The sequence below is a fragment of the Pelodiscus sinensis genome, chromosome 1, assembly GCF_049634645.1.
Source record: "Pelodiscus sinensis isolate JC-2024 chromosome 1, ASM4963464v1, whole genome shotgun sequence".
Lineage (NCBI taxonomy): Eukaryota > Metazoa > Chordata > Testudines > Trionychidae > Pelodiscus > Pelodiscus sinensis.
In genome coordinates this window covers 23,263,930-23,285,097 of record NC_134711.1, presented here as the reverse complement: position 1 = coordinate 23,285,097, position 21,168 = coordinate 23,263,930, and the positions used below count along the sequence as shown (strand labels likewise).

The following is a 21,168-nucleotide window of genomic DNA, read 5'->3' as shown; positions in this document are numbered from 1 at the left end:
CAAAGCTATTATGGAGTCTGCGGACTATATATGGCAGACCCCAGCCTCGGTGCCTGAACAAATAAGAGAGTGGATAAAAGATATTTCGTTCCGCAGAAAGGCACTGATTTCTTTTCATGTACCTGCAGCCCAACTCACTAGTTATGGATGTACACAGCAAAGATCTAAACTCCCGCAACACAGACTCAATAATAACGAGAACAAGCGCATGGATCTTTTTGGAAGGAAACTATACTCCTCCGCTACACTCCTCTTGAGAATAGCTAACTATTCAGCATTACTGTCCAACCATAACTTGGATAATTACTCAAAATTATCAGCATTAATGGAACACCTTCCAGATGAGAAACTTCCGATACTAAAGTCCATTGTTCAAGAAGGCTATGCATCCTCCAGAACAGCCTTGCAAATAGCTTTAGACGTAGCTGACACAGCGGCCAGAGCTATGGCCACATCTGTAGTCATGCGACGGACATCTTGGCTACAGTCAGCAGGCGTTCCCTGCGAGTTACAGTTGAAGGTAGAAGATCTCCCCTTTGACAAATTGAAGCTATTAGCTGAATAGATGGATGATGTACTCCACTCAAGTAAGGACTCAAGGATGACTCTACGTACGTTGGGGAAGTACACACCACCATGTTGCCGCAAGCGCTACACCCCATATTAAAAGCAATGAGAGTTCAGATACCAAACATATAGCCAGTGGGGATTTGATCAGTCAAAACCGAGACAGCGTCCACAGAGAAAGCGACCACAGAACAACTGCAACACCAACAGTCAAGCCAACAAGCAGCAGGTTTGACCTCTTAGTCAAGGGCCCGCGAAACCTACCAATCTCCCCTCAGCCATCACACCCCTGTCCAATTTTCCATCACCATTTACAACCCTTTTGACACCGATGGAATACCATCACGACAGACTGCTGGGTTTTAGAAATAATAACATCAGGGTACACCATACCAGTCACTAAATTACCTCCAACCTCCCCTACCTCCCCATCCCTCTTCAGGGACCGTTCCCATGAGACACTGCTCCAACAGGAGGTACAACACCTACTAGAACTTGGAGCAATAGAGGCCGTTTCTGACGAATTTTGGGGCAAAGGATTCTATTCACATTACCATATATTCTGGCATATAAGGCGACTGGGCGTATAAGATGACACCCAAATTTTCTAGTTAAAACATAGGTTTTCGCCTATTCTCGCCGTATAAGACTACCCCCCGTTAAGAGACCAACTGGCAGCGCCCCAGCTGCTCTGCCCCAGGGTCCACAACAAAAGCCTGGTCTGCTGGGGGGGGGGGGTTGCACTAGCTGCACCCCCCCCCCCAGCAGACCAGGGACACGGGGAGCAAAGCTGCAGCGGCAGTGGGGTGCCATGCCTCTGAGGCTTTGCTCTGGCAAAGCCTCAGAGGCGCCGGACCCCGCCGCTGGGGACCGTCTCCAGCAGACCAGGGACACCGGGAGCAAAGCCGGGGAGGCGGAGGGGCGCTGGGGCGCTGCCGGTTGGCCTCTTAAGGGGGGGTAGTCTTATACGGCGAGTATAAGACGAAAACCTATCTTTTAACTAGAAAATTAGGGGGTCGTCTTATACGCCCAGTCGCCTTATACGCCGGAAAATACGGTACATTTTGGTATAATATTATAGTCATGCCTTTGTACCAGAATAGATCTCTCCCCTTTTACTTAATTGATTGCCCTGTTGAATGAATGAGGTGTGAATAGATAAGGCATGGAAGACAAGCACCTCCAAGCAGCTACAACAGTTGGAGAGGGGATGGAAGCCTGATCCAAGGATAATAAGATCTATCAAGTGGGCTCATTGAAAGAAGATCAGACATATTGACAGCCTTGGGAGAAGCAAGTGCTTTGTTTTAGAAGTACCCTCTTGGAAGATGAGTGTGGCAGCATTAAGACAATACCATGAAGAAGGCACCACAGTTGCATATGAAATTGAATATACATATGATGACACAGATTTTGCATCTTTATTTCTGCAGTTATTCTGAAATTGTTCATTCACTATTCTTTCTGTTCACAGGCTGAGGAAATCCAGGTCTTCTTTCCTGGACTAGGCAACAGCTTGAGTTTATATGGAGTTTTGTGTAGAACCATATTTGTATGGTCACATAGATGTGCTTAGACGTGCTTGCCTGTGGGGATAGCCAGAAGAGAGGCACTTCAAAGATATGCGTGTGTCCTTCGAGGGGAAGAGGGACAGGCTTCCAGTCTTTGTGGTGCCTGGGCAGCAAAGTTTAGAGTTGTCATTGTTGCCGAAATAGCGGTATTTTGGGACTGTTGCTCGAGGACTATTGCTAATATAGGTAATGCTGTATCAACTCATGTATTTTTCCAGGGCACATGTGCCATTAGAGAACTTCTTTGTCATAAGCCCAAATATCAAATTCTTCTTCCGGCTATTTATTCAAATATGGCTAAAATAAATGATGGTGGGCAACTACCAATTTCAGTCACTGTTTATCTTCCATGCCGGTCATCAGATGCAAATTATATATTGAATCATATAGATTATAAAAATGTGTGTGTAAGAATATGTTTTTGTATTTGTATTTTAGAATCAGTGATGCAGGTTTACGGCCATTTTTAGAAGGATCTTCAGGGGCAAAGCTAAGAGAACTGAACTTGACTAATTGTATCCATATCACTGATGCCTCTCTCATGAAAATAGCCCAGAGGTACTGTATTATTGAACTACTGGTAGTGACCTGGTGGTAATTAGTAATTATTCTCTTAATATATTATTTTTTAAGAAATTAATTTGGCAAGTTATAGGGCTCAACGCAAGTGTAACTTGGTGAAATTCTATATCTGGTGTTACACAGAAGATCAGACTAAACTAAAGGTACCTTTTGGCTTTAAAAATCTATGAGAATGACCACTATGAATAAGTGTTCATCTCTACTAATTCAAAAAACTGGAAAGTGTAGTTCAGGAAAGTAAAACTGCTTAAAAGCTTCTTGCCAGGTGACAGAGCTGTCTTTAATTGTTAGCATTTCAAAGCTACATTTTCTTAACAAATATGCATAACCATGATTGCTGCAAAAACAAATGAGAGCTGCATGGCAAAACCACTCCAAATTACTATAAATAGAACTTTCATTAGGAACATTGGGAGGGAGACAGGAGGAATGCTGGCTGTATACCTAGCCAAAAGGTCATCTTGTGGTTTCAGTACAAGATGGCTTAATGCAAGCTACTGTTAATTACTCCTCTGAGCAGGAGCAGCATTCATAATTTGCTTTAGCAGGCTGGAGAAAGTAGTGGCAGACAAGACTCCTTTGAGGAAGTGGGGTGTGAGCTAGCTAGATGCACCTCTATTTCTTTTGGGCAGGAGAAGGGTTCCTATTTGCTGACTGGATGTGAGGAAGAAGCTCTTAATACTTTTCTCTCTTGTAATACATCTACCCAGCAAAGAGGGAGTCTAATACAACATAGTTTTATTTTTAAAAAGGATTTATTGGATTATTATCAGTTAATGTGTTTTAAAGTATACAGAATTATTTTTTCCAGAAAAGAAGTGACATGCAGTTCTCAAGCTCAGAATATGAGGAAAACTTGGCTACAGTGCTATTTAAGAATTTGTTTAGAAACAGATATTTTTGGTTGTTTAACCCTTTCATAGGATCAATGTTTAATTATAAACCTACACTATGAAGAACAGTAAATATTCTATAGAATTCAGATAGTTTGAGGCTATGATTACATGATCTTATTGCCACTGGCTGGAGTGGCTCATGATCGTGAATACTTAACTCAGGGAAGACCTTCAAAAAGAAGGCAGACTATCCAAACTTGCAATGTATTCTACAATTAAATTTCACCTTCAAGAATTCTCTGTGTGTAAAGTTTAGAACTATAAGTAGCCCCATTGACGAAAATAGCTATTTACAGTATTGAGCACTATTCCTGGCATAAGTGTTTGCAGAACTGGGCCCTATTTCTTACTTGGGCATATAAGCAAGGTCCTACAGGAGGATAAATTGTTGTCCAAGTTTCTGATTTTGTGTGGTGTTTGATTATTGTTTGTTCCTCATATTTTGGTTATAGTATTTGTTGGTTTCTAACTTTTGTAGTGCATATATAATTTTGTATTTTTCAGCAAGTCATATACCCAAATCCTACTGAGACACAGTAGGAACTGGGTGCCTGATTTCTTAGTCTATCTTAAAAATCCCAGCCAAAGGTATTACAAAATTGTATATAACGTAATACATTTCCATAATGAATGAAAAACTCACATTTCTGTGTTTTAATTTAGGTGCCATAATTTGACCTACCTGAATATACGGTACTGTGAAAGCGTGACTGATGGTGGGATTGAGGCACTGGGATACATGACCTCACTGATGTCTATTGATATTTCTGGAACCACTGTCTCAGATATGGTAAAAACACTATAAAATCAATATGTTTCTTCTGTAGATACTTTATCTTAGTAATGCACACCCCCTGCACAGATATTTAGTAGTGAAGTTACAATATCTTTAAAATATTCTGGCCAATTTTGTAGAATACTTTGTAATGATGAATTTGATACATTTCAAAAACAGTTTCATCACTGTAGTAGGGCTTTAGTCTAAGTAAGCACAATGTAGTATTTGGGGTTTGTGAAGGGATCTCTGTAGGAGTTTGGAATTCAACCATCTTACTTGTGAATAAGCCATGGAGTTGCAATTCAGACCTGTCATATTCATTATTTCACGCCATGCCTCCTCTGCAGTTGTGTAGGATTTGTGCGTCATTGGATCCACATAATTTTGATGGTGGCCCTGTCCCCAACATGCCCTACTAAAGGGCTATGTAGTGATCTTTTGCCTTCAGCACCCATCAGTCTTTGACTCAGACACTGGAGGGTCTGGCCCAGGGATATACAAATTGTCCAGGGTCTGGAAGGACTTCCGCCATAAAGGTAATATAGAGCAGCATTGAATTTCTCATTCTGTAGCCCTTCTCCAGGTAGAATTAAGTGGGTTGCAAATCAAAATTTCCATCTTGTGGGAAATTCTAATATTGTAAAAATTCTTTGTATCTGAATCAACACAAAAAATAAAATATTGACATTTTTCATGGAATGGAAAGTTGAAAAAAAATTACAATTTTGAACATTTCAGTTTTGAAATCAAAACTTCATTTTTGATTGTTGAACTGACTTCAGATGTTTTGTATCAGGTTGGTAGGTTTCCCAGATAGATTGTGTTTCCCAAGACACACATAAGCAGATGACTCCTATGCTGCACCATGGTTGTTGACCCAGTGGGGGAAATTGTGGTGCATCATGGGAGATATAGTCCAGCCCATGAAAGAGAATGGAAGCATAGGGCACTCAAACTACAACTCAACGAGGCTTGGCTGCAGCTGAAGCATGCACAGATTTATGTTGAACTGATCCAATACAAAATGTTTCAATATGGTTTGGCAAATGGAAATATTTTGACTCAGGTTGATTAAACTTGAGGGAAAATTTAAAAAATTAGAGTAAAAGTTTTCCAAAGTAAATTCTGAATTTATGAACATTGCATTATCCATCAAAACCACACATGTATAACAGCTGTAATAGAGAGGACCCCTTACATTGTGTTCTAAGGTATAGCTGCTAACAAAAGCTCTGGCAAGGTAGCTTCAAAGATGTCAAGTTGCTGGGAGCAGGAAACAACTATAGCCTTGGAGAGCCTTGGAGCCAAGTTAGACATGTGAGGCTTTCATGGCTCTTGGCAGATCCTTCAAGATCCACAGTGCTGGGAGCCATGCCATTTGCTTCTTCAATAGGAATCCAAATCCTACTCTCCTGATAGAGGAGTTTAGAAGAAACAGAGAGAGAAACCTCTGTGGCAGATTCTTTCCCCTGGACTCCTTACTATGTATTTTAGCTTAGGAGAATATACTCTTCAGTGGTAACTTAGACCCTGTTTATGCAAAAAAAAAAAAAAAAAAAATCTGTGTTTGGCTCTAACACAGCATTTGTTCAAAAGTAATTACAACTCCTTATTCTTGAAGGAGGCCTAGAAAAGAAAAGAGTAACCCGAATAACAAGAGTGGGGGGGGGGGGAAACAAGGGGTTTTATTTAAAATATAATGTAGTCACTGTTGTTATTTTATAGCATACTTTATGTGAGATTTGGAATTCTCGAAACTGTAAACTGCAGTTTTATAATGTACAATTTTCTCCTCTCTCGACAACAGCCAGCCAGTTAAGACCCAGCATGTTTCTTCTTATTCTCATTTACATGCACCAGAGCCCCATGCTGCAGGCAATCATCCAACTTCTATTGCTGACCTTACATTTTTTAGACATTCAAGTTTTTCCTCTTCCCACAAGATAGATAAGTTAACTCTAAAATATATCATTCCTCACTATATTATATAATCTTGTTTTAGCTGTATTGGTCCCAGGATATTAGAGAAACAAGGTGGCTGAAGTAATATCTTTTTTTAGACCAACTTCTGGGGGTGAGAGACATAAGCTTTTGAGATTACACAGAACTCTTCTTTAGGACTGAAAAACGTTCTTCAGAGTGTCTCTACTAATACAAGGTGGAACAGATTGTTTAGCATAAGTAGTTAGCACATATTTCAAGGGACATTACTATCTCTTCAGTCATGGTGGAGGGAAAATTGGGAACAGAGAGGATTTAAGTGAGCTATGGTTGGTGTAATAAATCATAAATCCTGTGCCTCTATTCAGTCTTTGATTTTTACAATCCAGCCAAGCTTTGAATGTAAGATCTCAGGAGTGTCTCGTTATGCAAGTTTCCTTGGAGAATGAGGACTGAAAGGTCAGCTACAGAGTGACTGCTTGGTGAAAAGTCTCAGAGGGGTAGCCATGTTAATCTGCAACTAAAAAAAACTTTTAAAACCACAAGGATCTTGTAGTACCTTTTGGTTAGTCTCTGAGGGTATGTCTACATTAGCCCCCTAGTTTGAACTAGGGTGGCTAATGTAGGCATTCGAACTTGCAAATGAAGCCCGGGATTTAAATATCCCGGGCTTCATTTGCATGTTCCTGGGCGGGCGTCATTTTTAAATGCCCCGTAGTCCGGACTAACTGCTTGCGGCTACATGCGACAGGGACCCGGTAGTTCGAATTAAAGCTCCTAATTCGAACTACCGTTATTCCTCCTGCAACGAGGTTTAACTGTAGTTCGAATTAGGAGCTTTAACTCGAACTACCGGGTCCCTGCCGCATGTAGCCGTAGGCAGTTAGTTCGAACTACAGGGCATTTAAAAATGAAATGGCGGCGCCCGGGAACATGCAAATGAAGCCCGGGATATTTAAATCCCGGGTTTCATTTGCAAGTTCGAATGCCTACATTAGCCACTCTAGTTCGAACTAGGGTGGCAGTGTAGAGATACCCTAAAGTGCTAAAGGACCATTCATTGTTTTTTAAGTTTTTTTTATGAAGTGTTCACCCACAGGTGATACGGTGTTTTTTCCTTTTATCATTTTTCTGTGTGAGTTCATTCAAGAGCATAGTAATTGTCTCTCCTCACCCACATAGTTGTTATTGGGGCATTAATACTCTGTAGGAGATAGTCACATTATTTTATAGGCATGTGTAGGATCCATAGATCTTGAAAAGTATGTTGTGAGGTTGTGTTGAGCATCGTAGCGAGGAGATATGTCTACAAAGTTTGTATCTGTTGTTCTGCCAAGGCCTGGTGCTGCTTTGAGTTGGTGTGTCCCAGTCTATGAGGCGCTTGCTTCTGATGATGCACCTGAAGAAGTTGTGGGGAAGTGCTTGAAGGCCAGAAAAGGAGTTTAGGAAAGATTGTTTTCAGAGTGTGATCCTTATTGACTATGGGTTGTAATAATTTGATGATTCCTCAGAGAAGGGCCAGAGTGGGGTGGTAGGTGACAACTAAAGGTATTAAGTCAGGGTGTTTTATTTCTGTTTTAAAGCTGGTTCTCTCAGGGGATTTTGGATGGCCTGTTTCATAATGTGATCTACTTTCTTGGTAGAAGGTATCAGAGGGGTAGCCGTGTTAATCAGAATCTGCAAAAGCGGCGAGGAGTCCTGTGACACCTTATAGACTAACCGAAGTGTTGGAGCATAAGCTTTCGTGGGCAAAGACCCACTTCATCAGATGCATGTACTAGGCCATCCTAGTACACATAGTTATCCCTGGGTATATCTACACTACAAAGTTAATTCAAACTAATGGACATTAGTTCGAATTAACTTTGATAGGTGCTACACTAGCGCTCCGCTAGTTCGAACTTAATTCGAACTAGCGGAGCGCTTAGTTCGAACAAGGTAAACCTCATCGTACGAGGACTAAGCCTAGTTCGAACTTACTAGTTCGATTTAAGGGGTGTGTAGCCCCTTAATTCGAACTAGTGGGAGGCTAGCCCTCCCCAGCTTGCCCTGGTGGCCACTCTGGCCAACACCAGGGAAACTCATATGCCTCCCTCCCGGCCCCGGACCCTTTAAAGGGGCACGGGCTGGCTACGGTGCCCATGCCAGGTGCAAGCCTGCCAGCACCCAGCTAGCAGACCCTGTACCTGGCATGGCTCAAGCCAGCCACCCGATGCCCCCCAGCCCTCTCCCTCTTCCACGACCTCCGCACTAGGCACAGGAAAGTGGCCATCTAGGGAAGGAGAGCTGCCAATCTGGCCACCCAGGAGCAGGTGTGCATGAAAATCAAGGTGGTCCACTGAGACCCCCGACCCTGAGCCCTGAGCTTACAATGACTGTACTGGGTCAGACCAAAGGTCCATCTAGCCCAGTAGCCTGTCTGCCGACAGCGGCCAACCCTAGGGACCCTGGGAGTTCCACAGGTTGACTCTTTGCTTTGTGAAGAACAACTTTCTGTTACTAGTTTGAAGCCTGCTACACATTCCTTTCCTTTGATGTCCTCTAGTCCTTCTATTATGGGAACTAATGAAGAACTTTTCTTTATGCACCCTCTCCACCCCACTCATGCTTTTATAGACCTCTATCCTATCCCCCCTCAGTCTCCTCTTTTCTAAACTGAAAAGTCCCAGTCTCTTTAGCCTCTCTTCATATGGGACCTGTTCCAAACCTCTGATCATTTTAGTTGCCCTCCCCTCTCCCACCCTGTCTCTTCCCCTCTCCCACCTCCTTTTCACAGTCTCCCCCAGTTTTGTTCAATAAAGACAGATTCTATTTTTGACCACATGTTTTCTTTATTTTGTACATCAGGAAGGGGGGCTAGGGAAGTGGAAGGAGGTGAGGGAGGAATGGGGTACGAGCCCCCGATGGGGAGGACTGGGCTGGCTCCGTGGGCTTCTGGGGGTGGAAGCTCTCCTGCAGCCCCCCAATTGCCCCCTCTCCCCAGATGGCAGCCTGCGGCAAGTGCAGCCGGTCTGATGGCCGAGTGCTGTGATGTGCCCAGTGTGGGCACTCAGGGCACTCCAAGACAGGACTGCTTTGCAAGCGGGGCACCCCTGAGAACTGTCTGTCCGGGGTGGGGGTCGGGTCCCTTTAAGCACAGCCCTCGGCTAGCCTGAGGCAGCAGCTCCACGCTCTAAGTCCTCATCTGATGCCCTGCCGGCACTGCTTCCGGCCATCCTTAACCCCGGTTCAGGGTCCACTCTGTGTGGACATGCTAGTTCGAATTAGCAAAACGCTAATTTGAACTAGGTTTTTAGTCTGGATGTGTTAGTTCGAATTAGCTTAGTTCGAATTAACTAATTCGAATTAGCGCTGTAGTGTAGACATACCCCCTGTGATTTGGACAAAATGCTTGTTATTGGATTTAAGATCGTTATATGTGAGAATGAAGTGGATAAGCTTGACAGTATGTTTGGGGCGGGTATCAAGCTGCCTGCTGCATATGAGCAGCTATGGGGTGTGCAGGACCCTGGCCACAGCTTGGCAGCTGTGGGATGCCTCTGCACCAGAGCAGCTATGGGCAGTCCCTACTTCCTGCTATGGCTGGACAGCTGTGGGGTCTGCCAGCCATCTGCCACAGCTGGGCAGATGTGAGTTCCTCCACCAAATGCAGTGGCTTTACAGCTGTGGGGAGTCCCTCTGCTGCCCATAGTAGGTGGACAGCTGAGGGATTCACCTGTTCCCTACCATGGCTGGACAACTACAGAGTCTGCCAGTTCCATGCAGTGGCTGGACAACTGCAGGGTCTGCCAATCTCTCACCATGGCTAGATAGTTGCAGAGAGTCCTCCTGCCACCTGCAGTGGCTGGAAAACTGTGGTGGTCCCCCACCCTCTGTCTCACTTGGACAGCTATGGGGTCCATCAGCCCCCTGCCACCTACCAGGGCTAGGCAGCTGTGGGGTCCCCCCACCAGAGCAGCTTTGGGGTGGGCACTGGCTGGTAGAAAATGTCATGGAGCCCAAAAAAGTCAGAGATTCCATGACTTCCGTGACCTCCATGACATAATCGTAGCCTTCTTTATGGCTTATTAAAACAATCTACTTAACTCCCCCTCATTCCATCTGCTGACTGAAGAGGTATAAATGGGCCACTACACCTTGAATGGTCCCTTGAACTATCTGTTAACTATGCTGAACATTATGTTGCATCCTGTATTTAACCTTGACACTCTGAATACTTTTCCTAGGCCTGAAGAAGAGCTGCGTATAAGATTGAAAGTTTGGCTTTGTTTACACTTAAAAGTTTAAAGCACAGCTTTAAATCCTGAATGCAGTGGCTCTGGCTCCGGGACCCGAGCATAAGGTTGGGGGGAAGGGCGATTGGGTTACAGCAGGGAGGGGAGGTGTCTGGCTCTGAGGAAGAGGAGGGAAGGGAAGGGGGATTGGGTTGTGTATGGTGTCCAGCCAACTCATGCTCAAAGCCGGCTGCTCAACACACGTGCCCCAGTGCCTGGAAGGAGACGTGCGGATGTAGCAGCGGCTCTGGGATCCGAGAATTAGGTTAGAGCGCGGAGGGGGATTAGGCTGGGGGGGGGGGGAAGTGTTCCTGGCTTTGGGGAAGGGGAGGAGAGGGGAATTGGGCGGGGGGCTGCCTGGCTCTGGGGAAGGGGAGAGGGACTGGATTAGAGCAGGCTGTTTTTCTCCTCCCCTAAACAGCTGGCACGCTTTCTGAAATGCCGGGTCTTTTGCACCACTGGGGACTTTTCTCCCTGCTGCCTACCTGTGCAGAGGGGGAGGGGGGAGGGAGTGGGAATCCTGGAAATGCATGCCAACTCCAACTTCTCAGGAAGCATGTGGCTGTCGTGGGGAGCAGAGGAAGAGAGCGTGCTTCCTGAGAAATTGGAGCTGGCATGCAGTCCTGGGACTGCTACACACACCCACCCTGCGCAGGCAAGCAGCAGAGGGGAAGGAAGTCCCTGGTGGAGCGACAGAGCGGCCAGTCAGGAAGCGCACCAGGTGTTCAGGGGAGGGGAAGAGCAGCCCGCGTGCTTCCTGAGACCCGGGATCCCCAGGTACTAGCCCCAGCTGTCTCTGTCCCCTCCCCTTGATCAGATCCTCCTTCCCCCCCACAAGTACCCTGTCCCAGAAACCACCAGCACAGTTGGGGCCATATTAGTGAGGCTTGGGGGTTTTTGGAGGGGTTGGTTTTTTGCATCTCACTTGTGTGGCCCTGACTGACTTTTCTGTGGGTCAGTGACCCCTGACTCAGAACAGGTTCCCCGCCTCTCTCATAAATAAAGACAACACTGAAACATTTTGTGTTTGACATAATATTTTATTTAAAAATGAAGCCTGGACAGCAAGCCCCCAACTGGGGCCAAGCCCCCATCTGGCCGCAGCATCATAACACTCCTGCACCCCCCAGACCCTAAACCTGAGCCTATCATACAGTGGAACCCCCTGTCCTGAGCCTCTCACATCCCCAAACTCCTGTATTTCCACATCCCCAGTCTTCTGCCACAATACTCCTGCACCATCCACACACTGCAAATCTGTGTCCTGAGCCCATCATACTCCCAGCCTCCCTGCCCTGAGCCCCTCATGCACCCCAGCCCAAACTCCTGCACCATCACAGCCACAAGCCTGCAGCTTGCTCAGCACCCTAACCCTCCACCTGACCCTAACACTCTCCAGCCTGGAGCCCCCTCCCTGAGCCAGCATCCTCTTCTCTACTTCCTCCTGCACCCAAATTCCCTGCCAGAGCTTGCACCTCTCACCCCTTCCCAGTGCTTTTTTTGTGAGCCACAGTAGCAGTGGAGACAACTTGAAGAGCCAGGGAAAAGCTATTAACCAAAAAAAAAAAAAAAAAAGCAGCTGTGGGACTGCTCAACAACTTTGCCCAGGCTCTTCACACTGTCTCCACTGCTATTGTGGCTCTTCATCTGGAATGGATTGGACACCCCTGAAATAGATAAATAGGACCCTAATTCTACACATGCTTACTGTTGCAGCCTGCTTAAATATCTTGCTGAATCAGGGCCCAAGATTCTTGATGAACAAAACCAGGCCTCTTCCCATTAAGAAGAGATGGGATTTACGAATGCAAGATGATGATAAGATACTTTTTTCTGCCTTAGAGGGGTAGTTGTGTTAGTCTGTAACTAAAAAAACCCTTAAAAATAAGAAATGGTCCTGCAGCATGTTAGAAACTAAAAAAAATATAGATATTATCATGAACTTTCATGGGTACAACCCACTTCTTCAGATGAATGAAGCAAGGAGTTCAGAGGTACAAATAAATAGCAGAAAAAGAGGGAGAGGAGGAGAGAGGGGAAAAAGCTGTTATTTAAAGTGTCGGTACTACTTTTTTCTGTTCTTGCTTTGTTATATTTTGTCATGCTTTTGTGGCACCATTACTATGGAACTTCCCTTAACTTGCTCATTGAGTTTCAAACTATTGCTCTCACTAACCTGAGGCCAAACTGTGTTACTCTCGGTCACAATGCAGAGCATGTACGAGAGTCAGGACCACCACACTGCATGAATCATGACCACTTATCATGAATAAAGACAGCACAGTTGGGTCCATTTAAATCAATAGGGCTACTTTTGGTATTCTCGTTAGCCTGAAACAGGATGACAGAATCTGGCTCTGGATAATTTTCTAACTGAAATAACTGAGATTTCCTGATGGGTTCCTTCAGTTTTGATTCTAAAAATAGATAGAAGGTATTTCTATTCCCTGTACATATTGTATTTTTGTGAGACTAATCCTGTAAGCCCTTGCTCTCTCTCATTGAGCATAATCCAATGCCCTGTTCAATCAATAGGAGGTTTTCAGTGGAGAATGGATCAGGCCCATAAGCTACGTCTAGACTGGCATGATTTTCCGCAAATGCTTTTAACGGAAAAGTTTTCCGTTAAAAGCATTTGCGGAAAAGAGCGTCTAGATTGGCACGGACGCTTTTCCGCAAAAGCACTTTTTCCGGAAAAGCGTCTGTGCCAATCTAGATGCGCTTTTCCACAAAAAAGCCCCGATCGCCATTTTCATGATCGGGGCTTTTTTGCACAAAACAAATCTGAGCTGTCTACACTGGCCCTTTTGCGCAAAAGCTTTGTGCAAAAGGACTTTTGCCCGAACGGGAGCAGCATAGTATTTCCGCAAGAAGCACTGATTTCAGACAGTAGGAAGTCAGTGTTCTTGTGGAAATTCAAGTGGCCAGTGTAGACAGCTGGCAAGTTTTTCCGCAAAAGCAAGTGCTTTTGCGGAAAAACTTGCCAGTCTAGACACAGCCATATTGTTTACCTCATAGAGCCATTGACTTCAGTGGAACTGAGAGCTGGTAACACCAACAAGTATTGTTAATGTCAAAGGAAAATTTGAATGAATTCACTTATTTTCATTTAATAGACCATCAATTTTAATAATGTTTAAGATGCTTAATTCAATTACTGTTTATGTTACTTTTGGGAAATTGTTTTATTTTAAACTTTTACAAGTCTTAAAATGAGCTATGATAGTAGCAAGGAAGTCCCCGATAGACACATTTTTCAAGCAATTTCCTGTCTGCAATGTTTCCAGAGCACATCTGCGGTACTTTAAAAATGTAAATCCCTCATTTCTATTACTCCTGCCTTCCCTGCATGAGAGATGTGATGCAATATTATATCTATGCAACCCTTTTATTCCCTTGATACACAGGTCATAAATGCACTTAATGGAAACATAAGCTATAGGTGAACATTCTTGTGTCTGATGTTTTCATTAAAAAGGATATAAGGATTTTTGATCTGTCTAGGAACAAGCAAATTTCAGACATATCTCAGCCTAAAGACACACACAGTACAGTCTTCTGGAAATAATGGGATATATTATAAACAAGGACATAGCCCATATTCTAATGTCTCTTAAATGCATTTTATTGAAAAGAATCTTTCTCCTTTTAATTTTACATTTCATAATAAATGTCCTTATTTATTAACACTCATAATTATTTTGATAAATAACACATGTATTAAAAAGCCACAAGAACATTTTTTGTAACAAGCAGTGCTTTTTTGTTTTTTAAAAAAAGTGCCGGTACTCCAGGGGAAAAGTTGTTGAGCTCTGACTGGAGGTACTGGTACTGCATCTGGAGGTGCCGGTACTTCATACTGGGCAGTATCGTCACAAAAAAAGCACTGGTAACAAGTATATTGTTGTCCTTTCCCTCACACTCCAAAATGATTGCTCAACATTTCTCTAGAAAGAAGTTTGGGACTGCAGAAAAGACTGAGAAATTTCAGCCTAAAAATTAAAGATTTGGAATGTTTTTCTTTGAGTGTTTGCAAATATGTATTCCACTCAAGTGTGTATAGGGCAATGTGCTGAAGCTGGAGGTTGCTTAGCAGTACCCATCAGGGCAGTGCTTGTGCCCTCTGTCTCTCATAGCCCTTCCCATGACTGCACAAGGATGCTGCTGCCCTCATTCCCCTGCAATTCCTTCTCATTGCCTACAGGTTGAGTTGGAGCTTCCTATGCAGATTTTACCTCACTGTTTCTGAGGACAACAGTGAAATTGTCTGTATATAGTTAGTAGGTAGTACCTTTGTAATTAGTACTTATCTTAGAAATTAGTTCTCTTTATAACATTACATGGATATGCGCCCACTAGGGTGTAAGCGTGGTCCTTTGTATGAGGTGGCTCTCCCCACTAATGATCTCCACAGATGGGCCGTGTCCAGACTCAGGGGTTTTTTCGGGAAAAGTAGCCTTTTCCCGAAAAAACTTCCCCTGCGTCCAGACTCAAGCCGCGTTCTTTCGAAATTATTTCGAAAGAACGCGGCTTTTCTTTCGATGGCAGTAAACCTCAATTTACGAGGAAGAACGCCTTCTTTCGAAAGTTCCTCTTTCGAAAGAAGGCGTTCTTCAATGTAAATAGGCCGTCTTCGAAAGAGAGCATCCAGACTCGCTGGGTGCTCTCTTTCGAAAAAGCGGATTTCTCTTTCAAAAGATCCGCCTGCAGTCTAGACGCGATCTTTCGAAAGAGGCTCTTTCGAAAGATGCTTTCGAAAGAGCCTCTTTCGAAAGAAGCCTGCAGTCTAGACATAGCCATGGTGTTTGGTATGCCTAAGGGTACATCTAGACTGCGGCATTATTTCAGGATACCAGAGGTATCCTGAAATAGCTATTCCACATCTTTTGAACCAGCCCATTATTTCAAAATAGATTTTGAAAATAATGGGCTCGCTATTTTGACATCCCTGTAACCCTTCTTTCACAAGGATTAAGGGACTTTTCAGAAAGGCGGTCTTATTTTGAAATTACAGGCAGTCTCCGACTTACGCGGATCCGACTTATGTTGGATCCGTAGTTACGAATGGGGCTTTTCTCGCCCCGGAGGACGCGGGCGGCGGGACCGCCCGGACGTGCCGCGGTCCCGCTGCCCGCGTCCTCCACGGCTTTGCTCCGCGTCTCCCTGGTCTGCTGGGGGGGGCTCCACCAGCAGACCAGGGAGACACAGATCCAGCAGACATGGGAGACACGGAGCAAAGCCGCGGAGGATGCGGGCGGGACCGCGGCACGTTGCTCTGCCCCGGGCTTCCTGGAATCAGCCGCTGATCAGTTTCAACAGCGGCTGACTTGGGGACACCTGGGACAGAGCAGCTGGGGTGCTGCCGGGTTGGTCCCCGCAGCGCTGAGGTGCGGCGCTGCGGGGACCTACCCGGCAGCGCCCCAGCTGCTCTGTCCCAGGCGTCCCCAAGTCAGCCGCTGTTGAAACTGATCAGCGGCTGATTCCAGGAAGCCCAGGGCAGAGCAACTCTGCCTCGGGCTTCCCGTAGTCAGCCGCTGGTCAGTTTCAGCAGCGGCTGAATCTGGACGCCAGTTCCGACTTAAATACATATTCAAATTAAGAACAAACCTACAGTCCCTATCTTGTACGTAACCCGGGGACTGCCTGTACAGTAAAACCTGCACTCTCTGGAACTTAAGCATGTGGAAAACTGTAGAAACCAGCAAATTTCTGACTCCGGGAAAAGAAAAAAAAAAAAAAGCAAAATGGCCCTTTAAGTGCTCCTCAGACGAATGTGCAGCATGTACCTGGGGGAGGAGTGAACAGCAGCTGGAAGCAAGCATCTCAGCTTCCACCGTGGCTCATGGCACCCCCGGCATGCCAGCCCCCCATGGCTCCTGCGGTCCCCCACCCCAGCAGGCCGCCCCTGCCATCTCCTCCTCCTGGCCCCTGGCTTCCACCCCCCCTCACAAGGCCGCATCCCACCTCCCCGTCCCCCCCCCGTGCCTTGTGGCCCTCCCCAGCAGGCCACATCCCGGCCCCCGCACAGTTCCCGTGCCCCACCCCCCTGTAGGTCCCTCACAGCTCCCCCCCCCCCCGATACCAAGAATTTTTAGGTTACCAGCACTCCTTAATCCCCGGGTGTGCCGGATTACACAGGTTTTACTGTAGATTGAAAAAAGATCTGCAATTTGCATAGCACAAATTGTGTAAAAACATAAAAATATAAGAATGGCCATACTGGGTCAGACCAAAAGTCCGTCTAGCCCAGTATCCTGTCTGCTGACAGTGGCTAATACTAGTCGCCCGAAAGGGAGGGAACACAACAGGTAATCCTCTCATGAGCCGTCCCCTGTTTCCCACTTCCAGAGAAACAGAGGATAGGTACACCATTCCTACCCATCCTGGCTAATAGCCATTGATGGACCTAATCTATCTAGCTCTTTTTTGAACCCTGTTAAAAGTTCTAACCTTCCCTGCATCCTCTGGCAAGGAGTTCCACAGGTTAACTCGGCGCTGTGTGAAGAAAAACTTCCTTTTGTTTTAAACCTGCTGCCTATTAATTACATTTGGTGACCCCTAGTTCTTATATTGTGGGAATAAGTAAATAACTTTTCCTTATTCACTTTTTCCATACCAGTCATGATTTTATAGACCTCTGTCTTATCTCCCCGCCCCCCCACTTAGTCTCCTTTTTTCTAAGATGAAAAGTCCAAGTCTTTTTAATCTCTCTTCATATGGGACCCATTCCAAACCCCTAATCATTTTTGTTGCCCTTGTCTGAACCTTTCCCAATGTCAGTATATATTTTTTGAGATGAGGCAACCACATCTGTACGTGGTATTCAAGATGTGGGCATACCATGGTTTTATTTAGAGGCAATAAAATATAGTCTGTCCTATTCTCTATCCCTTTTTTAATGACTCCTAACATTCTATTTGCTTTTTTCACTGCCGCTGCACACTGCGTGGATGTTTTCAGGGAACATTCCACAATGACTCCAAGATCTCTCTCTTGAGTAGTTGTAACCAAATTAGTCCCCATCACATTGTAGATATAGTTGGGATTATGTTTTCCAATGGGCATTAGTTTACATGTATCTATTTTATATCTATTAGTCCTTTGGCCTCCTAATGGAGAATAGGGCCTCCACAGTCATTCTTCATTTCTTGCGATCCTTAGCGATAGCCTTGATTTGATCCCATGCTAAGACAGCTGCTTTTACTTCGTCCAGGCAGCTTCGTCGCCATCTTTGTTTGGGATGTCCCCTTTTCCTCTTTCCCTTTGGATTCCATTCTAACGCTTGTCTCATGATACATTCCTCACAGTCCTTATGCAGGATGTGGCCTGCACATCGCCATTTTCTTTTCTTAACTGGACCTCCATTGGTTTCTGATTTGTTTTGGTCCACAAGGTTTCATTTGGCACTTTATTGTACAACTTTAGCTGGAGAATGTGTCTAAGGCATTTATTGACAAATGTCTGAATTCTCTTAGGGTACGTCTTCACTAGCCCCCTAGTTCAAACTAGGGAGGCTAATGAGGGCGACTGAAATTGCAAATGAAGCGCGGGATTTAAATATCCCGTGCTTCATTAGCATGTTCCCGGGAGTTAGAAGTAAACCTCTTAACTCGAATTAGCTGTTAAACCTCATTCCACCAGGAGTAACAGCTAATTTGAGTTAGGGGTTTACTTTGAACTCCCATTTCACTGCCGCGTATAGACGCAGGCAGTTATTCCGGGTTAGTCAGTTTCCAAAATGGCAACCGCCCGGGAACACACTAATGAAGCACAGGATATTTAAATCCCGCACTTCACTTGCAATTTCGGTCGCCCTCATTAGCCTCCCTACTTCGAACTAGGGGGCGAGTGTAAATGTATCCTTTGTGTTGCTCTGGACAACCTGCCATGCGTTCTTACATTCCACATGCCAATCACCATGTGTTTCTTATGTGAAAGCAGCTTACTCCCCGGGGCATCTGGGGTCGACTAAGGGTCATCGGTATGACAGTGTTCTTCTGGGTTTGACTGTTGTACGTCATAAGCCTCTGCTGAAGAGCCCTTGATCTTCCCTGGACTGAGATGGTTTTGATTTTGAACGATGTAGAGGTTTCCGTAACATAATTTTTTTAAAGTTTACATTTATCAACATTAAATTTCATTTGCCATTTTGTTGCCCAATCAGTTTGGTGAGATATTTTTGAAGCTCTTCACACTCTGCTTTGGTCTTAACTATCTTGAGCAGTTTGGTATCATCTGCAAACTTTGCCATCTCACTGTTTACCCCTTTCTCTAGATCATTTGTAAATAAGTTGAATAGGATGGATCCCAGGATAGACCCATAGGGGAACCCCACTAGTTACCTCTCTCTCCTCTGAAAACTTACCATTTATTCCTACTCTTTGTTTCTTGTCTTTTAACCAGTTATCAATCCACGAAAGGACCTTCCTTCTTATCCCATGACAACTTTCTTTACTTAAGAGCCTTTTGTGAGGGACCCTGTCAAAGGCTTTCTGGAAATCTAAGTAAACTACATCCACTGGAACCCCCTTGTCCACATATTTGTTGTCCCCCTCAAAGAGCTCTAGCAAATTAGTAAGGCATGATTTCCCTTTACAGAAACCATGTTGACTTTCCCCCAACAAATTATATTCATCCATGTGTCTGACAATTTTATTCTTTACTATAGTTTCAACTAATTTGCCCGGTACTGACATTAGACTTACTAGTCTGTAATTGCCTGGATCACCTCTAGAGCCCTTTTTAAATATTGGTGTCACGTTAGCTACCTTACAATCATTAGGTAGAGAAGCTGATTTAAAGGAAAAACAAACCATAGTTAATAGTTCTGCAATTTCCCATTTGAGTTCTTTCAGAACTCTTGGGTGAATGCCATATGGTCCCCGGTGACTTGTTTCTGTTAAGTTTATCAATTTGTACCTAAACCTCTTCTAATGACACCTCAGTCTGGGACAGTTCCTCAGATTTGTCACTTAAAAAGAATGGATCAGGTTTGGAAATCTCCCCAATATCCTCAGCTGTAAAGACTGAAGCAAAGAATTAATTTAGCTTTTCCTCTATGCCTTTATCGTCTTTGAGGGCTCCTTTAGCATCTTGATCTTCCAAGGGCCCCACTGGTTGTTTAGCTAGCTTCCTGCTTCTGATGTACTTAAAAAACATTTTGTTATTACCTGTTGAGTTTTTGACTAGTTGTTCTTCAAACTCCTTTTTGGCTTTTTTTATTACATTTTTACACTTAATTTGGCATGTTTGTGCTCTTTTTTATGTTTTTCACTATGATTTGACTTCCACTTTTTAAAAGATATCTTTTTATATGTCACTGTTTCTTTTACCTGGTTATTAAGCCATGATGGCACTTTTTTGGTTCTCTTACTGTGTTTTTTAATTTGAGGTATACCCTTAAGTTGGGCCTCTATTATGGTGTCTTTGAAAAGTTTTCATGCATCATGCAGATATTTTACTTTTGTCACTGTACCTTTTAATTTCTTTTTAACTAACTTCCTCATTGTTGTGTAGTTCCCCTTCTGAAATTAAATGCCACAGTGTTGCGCCTTTGAGGTGTTTTTCCCACCACAGAGATGTTAAATTTTATTACGGTCACCTCTTGAACCAGATCCTGTGCTCTACTTCGGACTAAATCAAGAATAGCCTTTCCCTTTGTGGGTTCCAGAACCAGCTGCTCCAAGAAGCAGTCATTTAACGTATCACGAAACTTCATCTCTGCATCCCGTCCTGAGGTGATGTGTACTCAGTCAATATTGGAATAGTTGAAATCCCCCACTATTATTGAGTTTTTAAATTTGATACCCTATCTAATCTCCCTTAGCATTTCATAGTCACTATCACTGTCCTGATCAGGTGGTCAATAATGTATCCCTACATCTATATTCTTATTATTGGAGCATTGAATTACTATTCATAGAGATTCTGTGGAACATTTTGGCTCATTTAAGATTTTTACTTCATTTGATTTTAAATTTTCTTTCACTTATAGTGCCACTCCCCCACCAGCACGACCTGGTCTGTCCTTCCGATATATTTTGTATCTTGGTATGACTGTGTCCCATTGATTGTCCTCATTCCACCAAGTTTCTGTGATGCCTATTATATCAATATCGTCCTTTAAAAGTAGGCACTCCAATTCACCCATTTTACTATTTAGACTTCTTGCATTTTCATATAAGAACTTTAATAATTTGTCACTACATTTGCATATCTTATTTTGACCTACGGGTGCAGTGTAGATGCACCCAAAAAAGAGGGGCATATTAAAGAAAGTCTCCATTTGCTGCTCCTTTAAGAAAAGGATGCAGGAGGCTTGGGTCTTGCATTTAATAAAGCACTTCATGGATCTGCTATGAGGCTAGATTGGCTCCTGGAGCTCTCTACAGATAAGTGTGCCCATCAGTCTTTGGAGCTGTTGCTGACCCTAGATAGGCTACCAGTTTCACACTGGTTACTTCGTCTGGTCCCCCAAGGAAGAGGATTCATAAAGCTAATTGGAGCCACTCCAGAGCTCAGAGGGACTTTCCCTCCTCTTCTAGGAGGAAAGTGCAATA

At 44.2% G+C, this 21,168-nt stretch overlaps 1 protein-coding gene across 1 annotated transcript in view; it reads left to right on the top strand.

Moving 5' to 3' along the window:
* FBXL13 (F-box and leucine rich repeat protein 13) overlaps window positions 1–21,168 on the top strand; it is a 229,336-nt gene that overhangs the window by 167,021 nt on the left and 41,147 nt on the right. The window contains exons 16-17 of the mRNA XM_006137531.4: window positions 2,577–2,696; window positions 4,280–4,406. Of these exons, the coding sequence (XP_006137593.1) occupies window positions 2,577–2,696; window positions 4,280–4,406 (247 nt within the window). The remainder of the gene's footprint in view (window positions 1–2,576; window positions 2,697–4,279; window positions 4,407–21,168) is intronic.